Below are 18,542 nucleotides of genomic sequence, written 5' to 3' on the forward strand. Positions count from 1 at the left end.
AATGGAATAAAAATATTGTGCGGGGAGACGCGTTTTCACAAATAAACACAGCGTTGCTATCGTTCCTGCATTGAAAACATAAATTGAAACATGTTATTCATGTACATCGCGGTACATAATTGCGAAATATTGACTACGTTTACACAGCCCTCTTATTCCGGTTTAGTTATATCAATATAAATATACAAAATGCATATCTGTCGATATATATAAATATACCCGTCTGTATATACAAAACCGGAATAAGAGGGCTGTGTAAACGTAGTCATTGATAACGCGCAGTAGAAGGGATAAGAGAAGAGGAAGAGATCGTCGGCCCGTCGTAAAAAGTTTCATCGTGGAGGGAACGAGAGAGAGAGAGAGAGAGAAAGTGGCGTGTGTTTTGTCGTCACGACACTAGGGGTTCGTCAAGAGCCGGCGGCCAAAGACCAGACCAGAGTGCCGGAGTGATGCGACGCTGAAAGCACGCAGTACATCATTCAGTAGGCAGTTAAAAAAAATAGTGAGGAAAAAGGAGGTTTCCGAAACGATTCGGATATTTAATAATATTCGGATAATCAATAGTGGACAGTGGTGTGGTGCATCGGGGAAATTTGAAGCGGTGAAGGATTAAAAATGCGCCGACTTGGAGCAAAAGGTGGTAAGCGAAGAAAATCCGAAACATCCAGCGACGCTGAGGCTAACTCTGAGGAAAATGGCGGTGGGGACGGAGGTACCGCTAACGAGAGCGTTGATTCATCCGATACCGGCGATATCAACAATAGCAAGACTACTGCTAAAATCACTCCCAACAATAAAAAAAGATCGCGTCCACGGTCGAAACGAGCGGACGACTCGGGACCGGTACCAGTTCCCAATTCGGATTCTCACAATAAAGATGACGCAGAGATGGGCGAGGAACAAACGAGTATTGAGCCTGATACGAAACCCGAAGTCGAAAAAGAAAATGGTAACGAGCGCAAAAATAGCGCGAAGAAGCGTAAAAAAGACAAATCGAAAACCACTGCCGCTGCTGCTTCAACCTCCCAGGATAACGATAATGAATACGAGGTATGCTTTTTTCATTGCATTATGGGTGCGTTCGACGCGGACACTTTCGCGCTCAAAGCATGGCTCTACCATTAAGATGATCTATCAGTTGTTCAGTCGATAAAAATCCTGCTGCACGCTTTATTCCGAGTAGCTTGATATTTGAAAGAAAATATGAGTTACACGCTATTCTCATTTTATCAAAGAACACGGTTGAACTTGTATTTTTCTTAAAAAATCGAGGATGTCCGAATAAACCGTACAACCATTTTTGCAGCTATCTCTCTCGCACTCACGTAACTGATAAAGTACCTTAAACGATATTGACTACGTTTACACGGCGCTCTTATTCCGGTTTAGTTATCAAGTATTATCAATATATACCAGGCCACCACATGCCATTTCGAGCAGTCAAAAAGTTGACCACTCCCAGAAAAATAAAATTTTGAAAAATTTCTTAGTTATATGAAAAAGAGACGTTTAAATTTTTTCAGAATTTTTGGATCGCATTTTTTCGAGTTTTTCAATGTTTCAGAATTTCCTAAATATCATTATATTCTGGAAGTTTACGATTAAACAGAAAAATGTTTCAGACAAAAAAATTGTAGTTTTACATATATTTTGTAAAAAAATGTTTGTTAGAATTTGTCGAGTTATGATTATTTTTATCAAAAATATACGAAAATAATTTTTTTTCGTCAGTATGCTACTCTCGATTTGTTTCAAAAAATTTCAAAAAGTACTCTGAAATGTGTACAATAACTAGTAATTTTTTTATGGTGGTTCAATTTGTTGTCCCAGAGCTGTGCTTTGTTTTATTATTGTGTTTTTTTTTAAGAAAAATGGATCATCATTTATAATTATTTTCTCCCAAATCGTTTCTCTCAAACTTTTAGATAAAATATCATTAACAATAATAATATTAATGTTATGGAACTAATGGAGCATAGTTTGTTGATAACATAAATGAAATTTCATTCATGTTACCATTGACATTTACACATTTTTAAACAATAAAGCTTTACAACAGTAAAGATATCAGAAATTTTGTGAATATACTTTAGTGATCGGTTATTTCTGTCATAGTTATCCTCCGGTAATAACGTTTATCTTTGAAAGTATGAGGAATGTTTAGTTCGCATACTGAAAATTATATTCAGCATATTGTTTCCTCCATTTGTTTTTACTGTTCTCCAGACAATGTAAAAATTATGACAAAATCTTCTGCATGTTCAATTTTGCCAGACATTTTTATATATTTCCTGAAAATATAACTTCGCTGTGATTACCATATGGAATCTACTCTGACCCCATTGATAATCAATATGACCACGAATCTGTTTGAAACGGTTTGCAATACTTGAATCCTATAAGCGATTAAACATGAGATAATTTATTATTCATAAATTGGTTTATTCACAAATGTTGGTATTCTACAGTGTACCGTAACATTGAGCACGAATGTATCTTGATGTATAACTTTTTTTTCTAAAAGTCTGAGGACCTTATAAAAAATGTATCCAAACAAAGGCTCGTTTCAGTGTTCATGTTGATTAATCTCTTCAACAAAATCGTCTCATTGTTATTGTCTCAATTAAAGAAAAATCAGCTTCAGCTTCTTTTGCATGAATAGAAATTCTTTAAAATCATATATATGATCTAATATTCTTTTTTCAGGTAGAAAAAATCGTTGCTCACAGAACGATTAAGGGTAGACGACAGTTTCTGGTACGCTGGAAAGGATACAACAAGGATTCAGATACTTGGGAGCAGGAGAAGGATCTTAATTGTCCAAAATTGATTGAGAATTTCTTGGCGGATGAGGAAGATGAACGAGAAGAAGAACGTCCATCAGAGGAGAATGAGAAACTTGAAAACGACAATGACAATAAAAACTCGACTCCGATAGAAACCACTCCAACGTCTAAGTCTAAAAAAACTAGGAAGTCTGTTGGCAAAAAGGATAAAGGTAACTTCAATTCATTTGATTATTCCACTATAATATAATAATTATGTTAATAGAAAAAGTTTCAATAATCATTTCATATGAAATATTGAGCATTGAAAAATTTAATTTTACTTTTTACGCTCCACATATCTTAGGAAAAACGAATGAAAACATCTTCCAACCTGTCATGATAAAAAAGTGACCACTTGAATAATAGTTAACCGGGAAAAATAGAGTGTGTCTTCAGACCTCATTGTTAAATAATATTGATTTTTATAAATATTTTTCGTTTTCAGATAAGCAGCCTCAGAGTACAAAAAAAAAAGAAGCACAAACAAATGCAGATGCAGAAGAAGAAGAAGAAGATGAAACGAAAGAGTTTGAAGTCGAGAAAATTATAGAAGTACATTTTAAGAAGAACAAGGAACGAGAATTTCTCATCAGATGGAAGGGTTTCAATTCGAATGATGACACGTGGGAACCCGAAGAGAATCTCAATTGTCCTGAACTAATATCCAAGTTCATGCAGAAGGTGGAAAAAGCCAAATCATCAGAAGGTCGCGAGCTCAGGACTAATCCGTCGCATACAAAACGTTATACTTTGACCACTCACGAAAGCGGTAGAAGATGGTCGCGTCGAAACGTGGACAAGCAACGGTAAATACTGTTTCAGTTTTTGTTTTGCCTTATTTTCCGTTCGACCCTTTTTTTTCTCATTCACTTAGTTTTTGTTTTCGAAACAGAAATAACTTCGCATCTTAAAGTTTGCGAGGCTCCAATTGTCAGTTTTGGAAAAAATAATAGTGTTTTTCATATCGTTCAAAACTTATTTGCTTCACTTTGCTTTGTTTTTCCTCAATCCCTGTATGATCTATTATTAGCAGTCCCGAATTATTATTTTACAGGACCACATATTACCAGTGCAGTGAATAAATGATGACACGGAAAGAGAACGCACGATTGAATATAAAGTTTATTACCCCGTATGAGTAAAACACGTGAAATTTGTAGCTTTTAGTTTGTCCTCTACTAGTTCATCATCAGACGAATATATGCCCTTGAAAAACGAAGACAAACGAAAAGCAATTTTTTTATATTTCTTTTTTTCTTTAGGATTTCAAGAATAATCCTATTAAGTTGATCACTTCTCTATTTCTCTCTCGCTTTGTCTCTAGAAACACTGTTATTCCAGATTATGGAAAAAAAGAGACCGAAATAGAGCATTTATATCAAAAAAGGGACACGGCACAATTTCTTCATTTTATGTAACCAGGCTTCACTTATTATTTCACGAAAATCTCTTGACATATATATACATATATAATTATATATTGAAAGATTATCGCGATAGAAATTACGAGAAAGTTTATGAAAACTATCAACGTTTAGTACAGGATAAAAATCACCAAGCGTAATTTGTATCTACATTGTTTACTTTGGTCGAATGAATCTGCCGGCTGAGTCAAAGATTGTCACTTCATTTCAATTCTTCTTTCGTTAAATTTTTTTTTTAATTGCTTACTTTTTAATAATAAGTGGTTACGAATGAGAAAAGTAATATGTACTGCGAGAGGGTAACAGTGTAATTTAAGTGATTTTCACAAAGGTACTGACAACTTTAAGAGCGTGCGATTTAGAAAATAAGAACACTGAATAAAAATGAAAGAAACAAAGATATGTATGCTCAACGTCAGAACAGAAAAAAAATCACAATGTGAGTATACAGCGTAAATTTAATTCTATCCAAAAAGCTGTCAACGTGTATGTACAATTATAGACAAAATATTGAAAAAAAACTGTTTTCATTTTTAACCTCCAAATATCCCTTTCTAGATTGGAGAAAATAATTGTTACTTCGTAGAATTCCCATCGATCCAATTTTCTTTTTTTTTTGCTCTTCAAAAACCTCTAAACTTGTACCCATCACACAATAACTATGATTGTTACCTTCACCAAGTATATGTAGGATAAGATTTTTTTTAGTATGAAAATACGGCTGTAATGCGATAAACGTAATTTATGTAGCGCGAAAATTCACTTTTACATTGTCAGTAGCAACTTGGCAACAAAAACGAAATCTCCTATTGTGTATACAGGTGACTATGTATAAAATAAACAATCTATATTGTAATTTTAAATAGAACATGCTTTCTGCGTGCGGTTCTAAATAATCGACCGGTTAATTTTTTTTTAATTTTTAATAGAGAGAGAGAGATGAACGCCGGTGATGCTGGAAGGATTCCTCTAAACATGGCTTTCAAACCATATATCTACTTTTTAGTCACTGAACTCCTTAACCTTGTAACTGATAGATCTACTTGAGATAACTTTCAGATATGTGCTTCCTGAGGCGTCATTTCAAAGTGTTTTCTAACAGCTATAACTTGAACGTCACGAGAGGGAGGTGATACTCGGAAAGACTTAATATTTAAAGAAAAACTAGATTGACTATTTTTTTTTGTTTGTTTGTGTATAACGTGGAACTTATCTTTCTCCCGAAATATCACAGATGTCGAGAACAAACTCATGTAATCTCAGATTCTCTCTTATTTTCTTTTGCACTTAATATTTGTATAGAACGCCTTAAATAACTTTTTTGAAATTGCTGGCTTAACCCTACACCTCATGTGCCTTTTTTCATACCCTCAACCTCATGACCGGGGTTTGAACGCACCCCACTCTTTTTCTGCTTATAAATCCGGTCCTACGATGCTAAACTGACTTTATCCTGCACCATTTTCTTCGTTTTTTTATAACGAAAAGAATGATGTACGATAAAACTAATTTCAATTGAATTTATATATTAAAAAATCCGTCGATAATCAGTCGATAATGTCGCTTGTTAGGACGGGAGCGTGGTTTGAAGTTCGCGTGGGGTGTGCTCACACCCCAGTCATGCGTTCTAGGGTTAAAACTCGAGTCTACGAGTTACGTAGGTGGGAAAATTTAATCAAAATGTATTCACGAAGGCAGGAAAATCTCTTTATGTTCTCACGAAATATTCACAAAAGTACAGCTATGAATGTTCTTTTTTTCTCGTGCTTATCGGTCTCAGTGGTTACATCAGAGTCTATTTACAAATAATTCAAATTCAATTCAATAGTTACTCATGAACGAACTTTTTTGATATATTCCTGCAATGGAGGGTGCAGTAGTACAAATATTTCTCGTCCCGAACTTGTACTATATACGACCAAATTCAATGTTTTAGCATTGTATCTAATCTCTTTTAGATTATTAGGATGCAAACTGTACCTTAAAACTTATTGATTCAATTAATGAGCAATTGGTTTCCTATTTCGCGACGATACAATGTTGCCATGTTAAAAATATAAAGAATTTCAAAATGATAAGAATTTCATAAAATTTGGTAAATGTATTCTTTAGAACTATATAAGACGATATAAATTTTTTTAGATTTTTCTACCACATAACTCTCGAGTAATTGAACACGTCTAAAGTTGGCGTGTATAAGCAGAGTTTACATCAAGTTGTATATAGTTATACATATCGTGCATAAGAACTTCGATTTAACGCTCAATTATGCGATAACCATGTGGTAAAAAAATTTGAAAAAAATTGTATTTGTACACAAGATGCCAAAGAATGTTATCACTAAATTTTATTAAATTCTGATTATTTTGATTTGGTGATCCACCCTCCTTAAGTGAAACAACGATCACTTGATCGTTGGTCATTAATTGAATAATATAAGTATACTTCGAACCAATCACATTTCGGTGATGAATCTAATGGAACTATATTATTGAATCGTGATACTTATATATGGGACCACCTCGGAAATATATATCTTATTCCGAAAATAAAATTCGTCAAAATTGACTATATAATTCTATGTTTTATCCATAGCTTTGTTACTTTACTCACTTATATACAAACAAAATGGGTAGTGCGGCCCCCAGTAGAGCCTGAAAAAAGAGCTCATGAAAAAGCCTATTGTTTTATTTTCGTTTGAATTTTTAAATTATCATTATATAGATTCGAGTAAACAAGGCGTAGTATGTACGATCACATGGTCATCTCGGATGGATTATTCATTTTGTACAATGTATTAACTGCTAAAACGAAGCCAAGACACATTTTTTTGGTTTTTTTTTTTAACGACTGATTCGGCTAACTCATAACCTCATAACTACATGACAGTCGAACACGTGTTGTTACTATATGACTATATACCCAGATAGACAAACGTGCTGTGAAAAAATTAGAAACAGAATAACTACAGCAACACGACGTTACGATTCGGAATAGCATGACGTAAATATTGCATATTTTGCTTCCGAGTTGAGCTGCAAACTAACGGCACGTTGGTAAATTTGGCAGCACAATTGTGAAAAATAATATTAACAAGATGTCGGCAATACGCGTGCATGCGTTACAACAACAGAACGGCAACAGAACAGCAGGCCGTGCTGTTGCATTGCCGAATAGTGTGAGTAATGTAACAGCAACAGAACAGCAATAGAACAGCACATCGTGCTGCTGTATTGCCAGCAACAGAACAGCACATTGTGCTGCTGTATTGCCAGCAAAAGAACAGCACATCGTGCTGCTGTATTGCCAGCAACAGAACGGCAAAAATAATTTTAACAAATTGAAAAAAAGCGGCCGTTCCGAGGGAGACTCGATCCCGGGACCTTCGGAGTCCTAGTCTGATGCGCTATCCACTACGTTACTAAACGTCTAATATTTTAATAACATCGAAACTCTTATATAAATCACGGAGGAATAGCTTTTTTCGATTTATTCAAATTATTTTTGGTATTCTATTCGTATCGCCTTCACACTGGCGATACCACTGCCTGCTGCTGGATTGCCAGCCAAAATAATGTAGATAAATCGAAAAAAAATAATCGTTCGCTCTGAGCGAGATTCGACCCCGGGAGTTTCGGAGTTCGAATCTAGTGCCGTATGTACTCCGTTATCAGCATATTGTACTTACATACTAACAAAATTTATATGTAAATTGTGAACCAAGATTTATATAGAAGTTTTGTTGTTTCTAAACTATAAGACATCTAGTAGCGTAGTGGATAGCGCATCAGACTAGGACTCCGAAGGTCCCGGGATCGAGTCTCCCTCGGAACGGCCGCTTTTTTTCAATTTGTTAAAATTATTTTTGCCGTTCTGTTGCTGGCAATACAGCAGCACAACGTGCTGTTCTATTGCCGTTTCGTTGCTGTTACATTACCCACGCTTATTCGGTTAATACAACGGCACAGCGTGCTGTTCTGTTGTCGTTCTGTTGCTATTACGAATTGGCACGTCGTGTCGGCGTATTGTGATTCTTTTTACGGTATTAAACGCAATACCGTGCCGTCATAATAAAGCTTTATGCGGCGGCAAAAGATACCATATTTGTGTTTCAAAATTCAATTTCGTGCCGTGTTATTGCTGTAATTCTAGCGCAAAATATCTATCTGGGTAGGTACGTTCCATTTATCGCCCGTGACGCTCAGACGACGTCTACTGGGATAGGATTTTGGGCGATAAGTGGAACGACCGTGGTGGTACATGTTGCCTGTTGCTGTGGTAAGTGACGACCCCACCGGTTGTGATCTCGAACTATACTCGACCACTCTTACCTTTTGTTGTCAAAACAAACGAAATTCCATTCCCGCGCGTTTGGACGGCGAACTCTGAATACGTTTTATTGAGAAAAATCTAAAAAGAACGTATATTGAAATAAGAAATCACAGGTAATTTATTATTCTAATCATTCACGTCAGCGTGACTAAAAAAACATACGGTATAAGCCACATCGCTAATCCAGACGATAACCTAACCTATAAGGAAAGTTTTCACGTGTCTGTGCTAGAAGAATTTTTTATTCGCTCAAGTAACCCTGCAAAAACAATATAAACGATAAAACATCGTCGATGAAAATGGATAAACAAAAGAGGAAAGGGTATAGCAACAACAGATCTTACTATAACAAAAGATCGAAGCAGTACACCCTCGAAACTGGAATGACTGGATTTTTATGCACTTGCAACTTTCGTGAAAAAGAGTGCATTCGCGATGCCTACAAAATTCTTGAAGAATTTTCATGCGAATTGTACGGCTCAGATGAGAAAATTATCTCAAAATCTCAGACTGACGTTGAGACACTAGATGAAGACGAGTTTAAACAAGATACTGGAGAAGAAGAAGAAGAAGATATATCTAAAGCTCTGAAAAAAGAGATAGTTCAACTCAAGGCAGAGTTCCAAAATCCAGTGTCTGCTAAACGATTTCAGGTTTGTGTTATTCTAGTTAAATCTATTTCTAAAAAGTCATTATGAAGAAACTATTATTGTATTTTTCAGTCTATATTTTTTTGAATCCCTTGTCAGCTGAAAAATTTATAGAACCATTGTACTCTCAAATCTATTTCAAATAGATGTATTCATTAAAAACTTTTAAAGTGTAAAGTCATAGTTACCAATATTTTTATCAAAATGAAGTATACTTTTTATAATTATGGTTTTCCCAAGAAATAATTGAGTTTTGACAAAAGCTACCATGCAGAATTGGAGATTGTATTAGAGATTTTGCAATTTTATATGCATTTCTTTTGGTAACCCTGAAAATTTATAGCAGTTAATTTTACAAGTTCCCTGATGAAGAAGAACTTGTAATGCAGTTTGGAAGAAAAAAAAATAAAATTCTGACTGGTTATAGTTTTACAAACTTGAAGTGATAAATGAGAGACTTGAGAAATTTTTCATTTTGAGAACTCAATATTTTTTTTTATCGTTAACTGTTTTTTCTTGGGTTATTACTGGGATTGAAAGAAAGATCTGAGGTTAAGGCATTTGCATACTTCATGAATTGAAATAAAAATGAGTAGTAAGGGAAAATTATCTAACAAGTGAATTAAAAAAAAAAAACCAATTTTAGAGTGTCGACGTAGGGGTGAAAAACGTGATCTTCATGAGTACTACTCTGCCAGATCCTCTTGAGTTGGCTCTCAAGATATACAAAAACTTGGATGAAACAAAACAGCAGAAAACTCGATTTATACTCAGGCTAGTTCCTATACAAGTTGTCTGCAAGGCCAATACAACTGAAATTAAAACAAAAGCAGATGAACTTTTTGAAAAATACTTTGCTCAGGAACCAAAAACGTTCAGTATTATTTTCAAGTATGTAATTTTATATTTACTGTCACCGATCAGAGTCTGGTAGTTTCAAATTGTTCTCCTAAACCTCTGTATTGTCCTCAAATTATTAACGCACTCATATTAATTTCAGTCGCCACTGCAATGGTAAAATAGAAAGGAGCGAAATAATTGAGGAACTTGCGGGTTTGATATCAAAGAAAAATCCAGGGAACAGAGCAAATCTGTCGAGTCCAGAGATCGCAGTTGTGGTTGAAATTGTGCGAGGATTCTGTCTGCTCTCTATAGCCCCTGATTACTTCAAATACAAAAAGTACAATTTATTGGAACTGTGCAATGTCAAAGAACTTGAGAAGCCTGCTAAGGTTTGACGGGATTTATCGATTTTTTACTACCTTTTTTCATCCTCAAATATTCACTCACCAAACATTTATTTTGTTCAGGCACAGGAGGCCGACGTCTCTCTAAAAACCGATTGTTCACTGTTACCTAAAGACTCGGGGAATGTAGAACAAACGGACATTCCAGAAAAACAAAACATGCTGGAAGACTGAAGACAGACGAAACTCAAGTCGAAGATGTTTAAGTTCTTTACCTCTTTATTATTATAAAACTTGAGATTATATTTTATTTTATTTAATACTACAAAGTAGTAATATATATCACAGAATATACGAGCTGACAAAAACATAAGTATATTTTCTGTAAAAATAATGTTGATAATAAAATATTGGAGAGTCGCTTAATATTTTTTAATGACTTTGATCTTGGACTGCAGATAAAAAGAAATATGACTATTGAGTTTCAAAAACTGCAATCGTGATAACGAACAATCCACAGCTACTCCACAGCTATTGAGAAAAAAAAACTAAATTGTTCATAACAAATTTACAATCTAATAAGACCACCACATCGGATTTGAAATTCATAAACTCAAAACAAGAAATCTTATATCATGTCAATGGAAAGAGAGAACTGGGAATGTCTTATAAATTGTGAGATTCTTTTAGTCTTACTGAATTTCCCGAAACAATGTTATTTAAATACCAAATCATAAAACAACCCTTACATCAAGGTCCCATGGTGTAATGGTTAGCACTCTGGACTCTGAATCCAGCGATCCGAGTTCAAATCTCGGTGGGACCTGATTTTTTTTTCATTATTATTGAATTCTTGTAACGAATACGCAATTTTCCATTCGTCATAAACTAATTCGTAAAGCTGGTAAAAATTTTTATCTTTTTTAGTATTAATTGTACGTAATTTCGAGAAATTCTTGTATGAAGACGACGTTTAAACTTCACACGGTAAATAGCCCATGTTGAAATCTTTTCATTCAAAAGATGCATTGTGAGTGAACAAAAAGAATCACTGTGTTAATTTTTTTTAATGTAAAGCAAATAATTTTTATTTTCGAAATTTCTAGTAATAGGTTGTTATCAAAAAGTTGAAAAATGGAAATAGTTCAATTTTTTTCATATAGTTTCGAGATAGGATGAACCGAGTTTAAACTCAGATTAACGTTGGAGAAAACGGGCATAACAAATTTTCAATTTTTTTTCATACATTGCGACGTCCAATTTACAAAATTGAAACACCACTGTTTCCGAGAATTTTTCAAAGCTATATATCAATAGTAATATTGACATTAAGGATTTCCGAAAAGATAATAAAATATGTTAGCCCCTATATATGGTGCCAATTACTGCCAAACTGCCAATGTAATTGCTAAATGATTCGATCGTTATTAAAAAATAGAAACACGAACATATATCAGTATAAAGCAGTGCAGATCGAAGAAAATTTCATTGACTACGTATACACGGCCCTCTTATTCCGGTTTAGTTATATCAATATAGATATACAAAATGCATATCTGTCGATATATATAAATATACCCGTCTGTATATACAAAACCGGAATAAGAAGGCCGTGTAAACGTAGTCATTGAACGAATGAGGCGCCACTGTTGTTGGTACAAGTCCAGTAGTAAGGGCAGTAACTGCGATGTCCGCCGTCGTCCGTCTATATACTTTCACTTTCTAATCATTTCATCGTAATTTAATTGCCGTTTGAGTTGTATGTAGATCATACGTATGTCAGTATTCAATCAAACAAATACAATAAAAAGCAACAAAGTTATCGTTCAATAATAGCTATGGACATCGAATCATCGGAAGAATCTGAGGATGTTAATGGTGAAAATCTTCAGTTGTGGTTTCGTATCGTAAACACTAAATATGATCACAGAACCTCTATTTTAATAAATATTTTGGGGTTAAAAGTATCGCTTTATGGTTTTACGTTTTTTGTTTTGATCTGAAAAACTTGGAACTTAATACGTTTTTAGGACTTCCAATCAAAATATCTTGTACGTGAATGTGTGTAAGAGCTTAAAAAAAACTGTCGATGAATTTTTTAATTATAATTATCACCTTGTTCAAGATTTGTGTATGGAATTTTTTAAGGGAAAGATCTTTGTATATAAATTTCCAACTGAATTTGTATTAACATCGCTAACCATTGTTTATGGGGCAATCTGTATTTGTGGCATAAATGTAGAGACCATTTATATTTAGAAATATCAGGGGTTTTTTTTATGCAGAAGGTAATTTTTACTTAAATGGAACTTTCTATTTAATAGCCGATGCAACAACTGATGAGAATGAATCTGGTGCTAGTAAACCATTTGACCCAGCCTTAACAACCACACATTCTGTAAGTCATCTGGAATACCTATCACTTTTAAGACAATGTTGAAGTTTATATTGTTGTCATGTAGCAGCATTTGTTGTTCCTCCAACAGAGTGTAAAAAGGGAGGGTGCAACTCGACATTGAGCAACTTCCCACCGCATTGTTCGTGTGAATATCTAGATATACACGAACTATAAAAAATGACCAGTTTTTTTAAAACTCAATATCAAGCGATACTCAATATTGTGATTTTAAAAAATTCTTCAGTAATGCAAACTTCAACAACCAAAGTCTGGAGAAAACATGTCTAATTTTTTTTTTTTTATACTTCATTCTACTGAAGTATTTAGGTAACGACCTGGAAATCCTACGTGGTAGAACTCTACTGGACAATGGAGTTTGCTTGAACTTGCCAATTCTCTTTGAAAAGTCAATGATACTTTTTCCAGAACAAACTCTCCCTATGTTTGAAAAAAATACACAGATTGTTAACATGCTTCGCACCTGCATCGAGAAAGACAGAACGTTTGGAGTTGTACGTGCTGGCAAGAAAAAAGATCCACTCATTGGTACCACTGCTGAAATATATGAATATTCAGACAGTGATTCCGGATGTTTCTGTATCAAAGCCAGAGGAAGACAAAGATTCAAGGTTCTCAAATTCAAGAAGGTCAATAAATAAGAAAAAAATTTCATTTTCTCATGTAGAACATTTCACCAATGCATCATAAAGATTCAATCCGATAGAGCAAGAGTTAAAAGAATTCAATGAACCATTCAGTAAATAACCACATAAATACTGCTGAAGCGAATGAAAAAATTTGCTTTCGAGTAGGGGTGTGCGAATTATTTGAATAGTTCAAATAATTCGAATAATACGAATAATTCGAATAGTTCGAATAACTCGAATAATTTGCAAAATTCGAATTTCTTCATAAATTGAGTGCTCAACTATCAAACTAAAATATATTCATTCCTTACGAATTTTGAAAAATATTCAACAATGTTTAAAAAAAAATTACTTTCTTTTTCCAGTAATAGGGTATTGCACCTTTTTTTTGAAAACTCTTTTAAAGTAATCCTGAAATCGTAATAAGCCAGTAGAAACGAACCAGTAAATTGAATTATTTAATTGAAATTAAAACAAATGTCTTAAATTTGTCTTAAATAACAAAATATTGTAATACAAATCATTCTTCAAATAATGATTGAAAATAAAAAATAAATAATTGAAAAATATAGGCGAGAGTAAGGCAAAGCGGAACACTCCCCCGAAAATTTAGAACATTTTTTGCTCCATCGGAAATCTGCAAAATTACGTTATTCAGCTGAAAATATGCTTCAAAAACTCAAAGTTGGAGGAAAAAAAAATTTTTTTTTAATACAATTTTTTTTTTTTATTAATAAATTGAATTATCAGCTCAAGAAAAGCCGTGAAATAGTTATGATCATTTAAAATATGGTTATATCGAATATATATTTGATATTTATAAAATTTTATCTCGTTTACGATAACTTTCATGGTACTCTTGGAAGAACGTGGGGCAAGAGGACACCATAATCAGTTAAACTAGTGTCGGTTTACCTACGTTTTGTCAACTATTGTGCTGTAATAAAAAATTGATTTTTCACACTTTTCTCTCATATCCTATAAAAAAAAATTATCGGGCAAAGTGGACTCCCTCTCGAAAAAAAGGTTCTTTTGAAGATTTTGATTAATTTTCTCAGATGTGTGCTGAAATTAAATAAAATTTGAATTTTATGAAAAAAATGGGGCAAAAGTGGCCTTTCCTTCGTGCGAAAAAATTTTATGTCCACTTTGCCCCATTTTTTTTTACTTATTTTGAATATTGTTAAAAGTTCTTCGTTTCTTCACGTTCTATTTCAACGGAACTTCGTTGAAAATATTAAAATGATAATGTGGACGTTTTTTTGTATCTATACTTTGCCTCATTTTTGAATTTATTTTGAATTTTGCTGAAAGTTCTTCGTTTCTTGACGTTCTATTTCAACAGTACTTGGTTGAAATTTATGAAACGATATTGATTAATGGAATAAAAACAAACGCACAGTTCTCATCAAATTCATTTTCGTCTGAAATGTGAAAAAAATCTTATGATTAAAATAATTCAGATTAAAATTTGTGTCAGAATCCACAACTGAATTCAGCTCATTCGAAGACGCTAGGAGGAACAACTGCTATTGTTTTATTGAACACACATATCCATTTTCCATGCTATTACCAAAAAAGCAAAAAAATTGTGATTTTTCTCACTTTCAGGTGTATATCCTTGAAAAATAAGAATAACATGAAGTTACCGTATTATATAATGAGATTAAATTGTACAAATATCACATAAATATGGTAGATATATCCATATTTTTTATGATAATAACTATTTCACGGCTTATCTTGAGCTGATAATTCAATTTATTGCTCGAAAAAAAATTCAATTAAAAAAAAAAAATTCCCCACCCAATTTTGAGTTTTTGAAGCATGTTTTCTGCTGAATAACGAAATTTTGCAGATTTTCAATGGAGAAAAAAATGTTCTAAATTATCAGAGGAGTGTTTCGCTTTGCCCGCCTGTTCCACTTTGCCCTACTCTCCCCTATTTTTTTTTTTACTAATTACATGGAAGTTTTAATTTATAACTCTTAGGAAATTCGGTTTATCCGAATTTGACAGATTCGATATTAAAACAAATACTCTAATGAATACAACCGAGGAACAAAATTTTCATCGATATCCATAATTGATGTTTATTTGGCAATAAACAAAAATCATTCGAATAGTGCGAATTATTCGAATTATTCGAATGATTCGAGCCATACGAATAGTTCGAATAATTCGAATATTCGGTTCGATTCAATTCGATTCGAACGCTATTCGCACACCCCTACTTTCGAGCGATTTCGATTCAACATTGTTTTGATGTATACTTTTTTACTTAATTCAGGCACAAGCTAATGCAATTTTCTACAAAATCACTGTTTGACCAGAGGTTTTTATAATTCTTTTAATATGCAACTACAAACTAAAGAAGTGGTATTTTCACACATTCATTTCTCGAATACCGTATGGACAATAATGCAGTTTAAGTTGCTGATTTTCGCTCAATGAATGATAAATATTTCAGACACAAGGTCAAATACTCGCAGATGTTAAAATACTGCCAGAGGTAATCCTCGGGCCACCCTTACACGAAGAACGATTAGTTTCGCTTGATCGTCTGCGGAAAATTCCTGTAAATGAGAAGGAGGCCAGTGAACAAGAGTACAGGGTATCGAGACAGGATTCAGCAGTTACACCCTGGCCATCTTGGGTATATCGACAGTATGACGTCAGACTGCTCACCATGAAGATACACGAGCATCTACGTTTCATCGTATCCAGCAAGTTTTTTTTTACTTGGTTAAAAAACAACCGCTTTTCCCTTAAGCTTGAGATATTTCAATGATAAAAGTTTGAGCGTCGTGAAATTTTTACGGTAAATCGTGTAAAAGATACTCTATTTAGATAATTTTACGTTCTCTTTGGCTTCACAATCGCTGATACATGGCAAAGTTGAAAAGATGATAAGATTACATTATTATGAAATACTTTTAATTGAGTATATGAAATTTAAAAGCTTGACATATCAACTGCGACATTTTGTACAGGTAGAATTTAAATTACAACTAAAAAGTGATTGACGAATTCTGTGCCGAAGATATTTTTTCTTTGAACAGACACAGAAGTTCATTGTATGTGAGATTTTTTTCATATGAAAATTAATAAGACAAAAATCATCATTACAGAAATCGAAAAATAGCAGATTCAATAGTTGAGGGCATGCGTACACACTTTAGTTTGATATTTTTTTCCACTAATTCAAATTTTTCTACTGATCGGCAAAAGAGTAAGTCTAAGGAAGGAATCTCTTTGAATTTTTGTCTTTCTTAATCCCAAACAGAAGGCAGCGTTATACCGAAGGAACCAGTAGAATTGTCATTCTGGCTCGCCCAAAATCTTTTTGTAAGCAATGCGGCCAAAATTGCTCTGCTGCAAGACGATTGTGCGATTTCACGATTGCAATATGCGGCCAAAGCTCTATCCACAGTAAGATAAAATTTCATTTTCATGGACCATAAAGGGTCGAAAATTGTAAGATTCCCACAGTGAAGCTTGTTCATTAAACTTTCATTTTTAGCTTGGTAGGAAATCTTTTGTGTGCGCTATTTGTCGTCAGGCTATTGGCAAACATACAGATATTGTACCAATGAATAAAAAAGGATTACAAGAAGCATATTGTAATCCATACGGAGCAATTCATGAAACGGTGACTCTGTCCAACACGACAAATGTCGTTTTAAGTGTTGATCCACCATCAACGGTTTGCAGCTGGTTTCCTGGGTGGGTAAAATGTGAAAAAAAATCTATAAAGAATAACCAATGCGATACAACGTCATTTACCTCAAATGTTGCTTGTTTTCACATTCTCCAGTTACGCGTGGACAATCGCCAGTTGTGCGGGCTGCAATTCCCACATTGGCTGGAAATTTACAGCGGTCAACAAAGATCTAAAACCCCGCCAATTTTGGGGATTAACACGAAAAAACCTTCTACTCAAATATGCTTTTATGAGCACTGATGAAACAAATTCTTTAGCCGCTGAAAGTGATGGGGGCGAAGATGTCCGGTCTCATCTGTCTAGTGAATCTGACAATGATGACGACGACGACGACGATGATGACGAAGATGCTCGGCAAATTATACGTTATCGTCTAGACCTAGGTCTATGAGAGTCTAAGACACAAGAGAAGAAGCTTGAAAATATTGATTTTTTATCATGATAAAAATTTTTTAATTAAAAATTTGAACGAGTGATGATTTTAATCAGAATCCTAAATAACTAGTACTGATTGAGTTTCCTGACCAGTAGCGTTCTCATGTTAGTGAATAGTTGACAAAAAGACTAAAAAACGCTTTAAGTTTCATTTCCATTACTCAAGATTTTTAAAAGTGGGCTAATGAATCAATTGCCAAAATGAAGTATTGTCAAGTTTTTCTTACGTGTGTGAATGTTCAGTTCATAGTACACTATACGTGCTAATGTGCTTATACACGTGTAGCGTATATGTTAGAGGAAAAAAGAATTATGTTGTCAAATATATTCATCGGACGCGTATACAATTAGAATGTTCATTTGTATTTGGAAGCCAGTAAAATTGGTATCGGAAGAACTGTGTGTATAGAGTAACTGCTCGTTTTTCAATTTCAGTGGAAAATCATCATGAATTGAAAAATACATACCCCTTCCAAGAATCAAATGTTCATGATTGAAAATCGGGATTTTTCTCCTCCCTTCCATTCTTCAGAATCGATTTCCGCGACTATTTGTTAAATATATGTGAATTATGAAATACGTGAAAGTTTTATTCCACAATATTCAAAGCTACATATTTTTTTGTTGGTTAATATTGGAATGTCTCGATTTGATTTGAAAGATTCGACAATCCCTTTGACTTCTACAAGCATTGGTCTGTGAAAGTCTAGGATAAATTTTCGAATTTTGAAATCAACGGTGATAAAAATCATCGGTTTCCAGCAGAAAATTAAAAAAAAAAAATTAAATAAACCTTTTTCTTTTTTAAAATTTTTAAAACAGAAATTCCTATTTCCGGTAGTGTTTACAGTTTCTGAATCGTTCATTATAGTAAAGAAAGTTTTGGAAAATTGTATTAACGGAGAATTTTTTTATTTA

The 18,542-nt window shown here is 33.7% G+C and overlaps 3 protein-coding genes and 1 non-coding gene across 4 annotated transcripts; all 4 read left to right on the forward strand.

Annotated features, from left to right (window-relative positions):
* The first annotated feature begins 299 nt into the window (after positions 1–299).
* Positions 300–5,115, forward strand: LOC122406184 (myb-like protein X). The gene is made up of 4 exons (XM_043411478.1): positions 300–1,050; positions 2,707–2,998; positions 3,274–3,634; positions 3,883–5,115. The coding sequence occupies exons 1-4, from the start codon at positions 616–618 to the stop codon at positions 3,908–3,910; spliced, it is 1,116 nt and encodes a 371-aa protein (XP_043267413.1). The 5' UTR covers positions 300–615; the 3' UTR covers positions 3,911–5,115.
* Positions 5,116–7,690: 2,575 nt separating this feature from the next.
* Positions 7,691–10,849, forward strand: LOC122406190 (THUMP domain-containing protein 1 homolog). Its single transcript, XM_043411489.1, has 4 exons — positions 7,691–9,237; positions 9,881–10,125; positions 10,235–10,466; positions 10,545–10,849. Exons 1-4 carry the CDS (start codon positions 8,878–8,880, stop codon positions 10,653–10,655), a joined length of 948 nt encoding a protein of 315 aa, XP_043267424.1. The 5' UTR covers positions 7,691–8,877; the 3' UTR covers positions 10,656–10,849.
* Positions 10,850–11,175: 326 nt separating this feature from the next.
* TRNAQ-CUG (transfer RNA glutamine (anticodon CUG)) lies at positions 11,176–11,247 on the forward strand. The gene has a single exon. It is a non-coding gene; the product is annotated as a tRNA-Gln (tRNA).
* Positions 11,248–12,086: 839 nt separating this feature from the next.
* LOC122419388 (protein cereblon-like) lies at positions 12,087–18,103 on the forward strand. Its single transcript, XM_043433903.1, has 7 exons — positions 12,087–12,299; positions 12,746–12,819; positions 13,140–13,466; positions 15,936–16,191; positions 16,752–16,897; positions 16,989–17,191; positions 17,283–18,103. Exons 1-7 carry the CDS (start codon positions 12,260–12,262, stop codon positions 17,578–17,580), a joined length of 1,344 nt encoding a protein of 447 aa, XP_043289838.1. The 5' UTR covers positions 12,087–12,259; the 3' UTR covers positions 17,581–18,103.
* Positions 18,104–18,542: the final 439 nt, after the last annotated feature.

The sequence above is a fragment of the Venturia canescens genome, chromosome 1 (assembly GCF_019457755.1).
Source record: "Venturia canescens isolate UGA chromosome 1, ASM1945775v1, whole genome shotgun sequence".
Taxonomy (NCBI): Eukaryota; Metazoa; Arthropoda; class Insecta; order Hymenoptera; family Ichneumonidae; genus Venturia; species Venturia canescens.